Below are 2,975 nucleotides of genomic sequence, written 5' to 3'. Positions count from 1 at the left end.
TGTAAAACTCATTTCAAAATGCATTTTATGTGTTTCGGAAAATTTGTTCTAAAAGATTTATTCTAAAAATTATCATATATTTTAGAAAACTTGTTTCAATTATTTCAAAAAAACACTTCTGAAAGGTATTTTGAATTTAAAAATACCTTCTAAATTATATAATCTAAAATACATATGTTCCATAAAGTTTGTTCCAAAAAACTTGAGCTAGAATGTATGATATTGAAGAATATTTTCTAAAAATCTTATTCCAAAACTTCTGTTTTGGAAATTTTTATTTGGAAAATCATATTCTAAAAATTAGGGAGGGAACAAATAATCCATAAGTCGCTTTTATGAAAGGTAAAATTGTCATTTAAAAGATTAAGAAGGTGCAGCTGAAAATTATGGGTGTGCAGGAAGAAAAGGTCTTATTTTTTTAGGCATGGAATCTGTTTTTGGGCCTCAGCCCAGTCTGTATACCAGCAATGATCTTGCGCAAAAAGAGCAAAGCTAACCCAAGTTGGTGTGATAATAACCTGTTTCATAAATAATTCATAAAAGATCTTTGAGATTAGTTTTCTCAAATTAAAATTTAATCAGTATAATAATTTTTTCCCAAAGTTTTAATATTTGGTACCCATCTTTTGTAAAATAACTGTTTCTGTTAATTGGATTTGAATTTGTATCAATTTTTGTATCTAAAAAGAAGAAATAAAAATTAAATAAATTTAATCTACACATAAGTTAATTTTATCCTACACAGAAATTCATTTCATTTTTTTATTATGGTAAAATTACATATAAACAAACTTGTTCAAACTTACACTTAATATTTCTGTTTGTTTTTTCATTAATTTTATTGTCAAACTATTGATTGAATTGGGTGAAAGTAGAAAAAGATATATTCAGATAAATATTTTTTATCATCATACAAAAATTAAAAAGTAAAAAAAAACAAACTTTTTTATTTGGTTATTGCAAAACTCTTATATTCCCATATATCCTTTAAAAAAATTGTATCAATACCCATATTGCTATTTGAGCTGCCATCAAAATCTTTTGTAATTCCAAAAATGAGAAAAAGAATAAAAGTTCAAATATTTATTTTGAACAAATCACAAATTAAAATAGACCAGTTTATAAATGTTGGAAATTCCACATCGACTAAGTATTAGAACATTTCATAATATACAAGTGGGTGTAAATCTCATCTTATACGTCAGTTTTATGAAGTTGAATCAGACTTAAATTCATTTCTTAATATCTTATCAGATCCATTTCAAATTTATCCTAATGATCATTTCTTTAGCTTATCTATATAGTCTCGTATACGAGTTGATATGAACACAATTTTCTTTAATTCTTAGATTTTCATAATGAAAAAATGTAAATAAAATAAAATGAAAAAACCTTGCCATTCATCAAGCACCACCACCCACTCAATTGTTGACCAAAAATAGTGTTTGTAAAGAACAAAAGAAAAAGGTAAAATGAGGGGACCAAGAACCCAAATACACACCAAATATATTCCATTAACTTCTTCAAACATCTCATTCATACACATAATGATCTTAATTTGTCAAAGCTAACATGCACTCAGAAACATCCTCAAACAGAGAGGGTTTATTACAGTACATTACATGGTATTATTATACTATACTATTATACAGTATAGTATAGTATACGAAGCAAAGATGATGATGAACATGAAGGTGCCTAACAAGTTGGGAAGGGAACCCCACAAGAGCTAGCAACCCTTCTGGAACCAGGAGAGTTGACATAGTTCTTGAGACTTGGATTTTTGAGGTAATCACAGAGACATGGCCTTTGTTCCCTCACTTTCTGGCAGCAGGTGCTTGATGGTGGAGATGAGGAAGTTATTGCCCCCAAACAAGGACTCAGCTCCACAGGGCTACAATTCAAACCCTCTGCCTTTGGACTCACCTCCATCACCACCACTGCCACCACCACAATTGCAAGAAAAAACACCTTCTTCATCTCTTTCTCACTTGTTTCTCACTTGTTTCTCAGTTGAATCTGCTATGTTATGTTGTGTTATAAAATCTGCTATGTTTCTGATGATGGAGGGTTTTTATGGTCCATTGGGTGAACTGAGAGGTAAACTATGCAGGGCCCCACTACTGTCACAGTTCACATTTCACAACACATTACTGCAACATGTCTCAGTCTTCACAGGGAACCACTGCTAAAGATGTTGACAATTCTGCAGTTTGAGTCTCTTTCAATGTATAATTTTGTTCATAAGTAATCTTATTTATTGTGTATCAAGACTTTCAGTTTTAGTTTGAATGTAGAGAAATTGTGTCGTAGAAGTAATCTTTGAAATGAATCTTAATATTTTGAAAGACTGATCTTAACTAAACTAAAGGAGTTGATTTTGCAAGTGATTGTTTCTGGTAAGAAGGAAAATGTTGGCATGACAATTATTGGAATTTATTGTTTAGTAGGGAAAACTTTTTGACCAACTGAAAATTGGTGAAATGAGAAATAAAGAGTTATCACAAATTAAATTAGAATTTTCATACATGGTGAAAATCCAGATAAAAATATTTTATATATAAATATGAGTGCAAATATCATTTTATAAATTATTGAATAATAAGGTTAAGTTAGAATTAAAATTATTTTTTAATAATATAAGTAGTTTGTAAGAAAGCAGTAAAAAAAATTATATTTTATTATATAATTTAATATTTAATGTATTTTGCATTTGATTTTAGTTTAATTTAGAAAAAAAATTAAAAGTGTATTTGAAGTATATTAAAAAAAGAACTAATTATATTTTTGTTGGTGCCTCAATATACGATTTATTAAAATTGAAGTTTGTATAAAATGCAGGTGTAGACTTTTATTGTAATGTGGGTTAGTGCATTTGCAAGTTTAAATGGACACACTCAGCTGTAGTAATCATATGTATCTAAATATTTTGTTTAGAAAAAAGAAAAATCATAACAAAGAAAAAAAAAGTTATA

At 28.3% G+C, this 2,975-nt stretch overlaps 1 protein-coding gene across 1 annotated transcript; it reads right to left on the bottom strand.

The window, feature by feature from the left end:
* Positions 1-1,494: 1,494 nt before the first annotated feature.
* On the bottom strand, positions 1,495-2,068 carry LOC150027777 (non-specific lipid-transfer protein 2-like). Its single transcript, XM_090301605.1, has one exon. The coding sequence runs from the start codon at positions 1,978-1,980 to the stop codon at positions 1,699-1,701; it is 282 nt and encodes a 93-aa protein (XP_090157731.1). The 5' UTR covers positions 1,981-2,068; the 3' UTR covers positions 1,495-1,698.
* Between the last annotated feature and the right edge of the window lie 907 nt (positions 2,069-2,975).

This window comes from Phaseolus vulgaris, chromosome 4, assembly GCF_051622355.1.
Source record: "Phaseolus vulgaris cultivar YP4 chromosome 4, ASM5162235v1, whole genome shotgun sequence".
NCBI lineage: Eukaryota > Viridiplantae > Streptophyta > Magnoliopsida > Fabales > Fabaceae > Phaseolus > Phaseolus vulgaris.
This window is presented reverse-complemented; position numbering and strand designations above follow the sequence as displayed.

What these genes read in the sequence shown, in the direction of transcription:
- LOC150027777 (XM_090301605.1), bottom strand. Translation starts at nt 1,980, where the DNA reads ATGAAGAAGGTGTTTTTTCTTGCAATTGTGGTGGTGGCAGTGGTGGTG.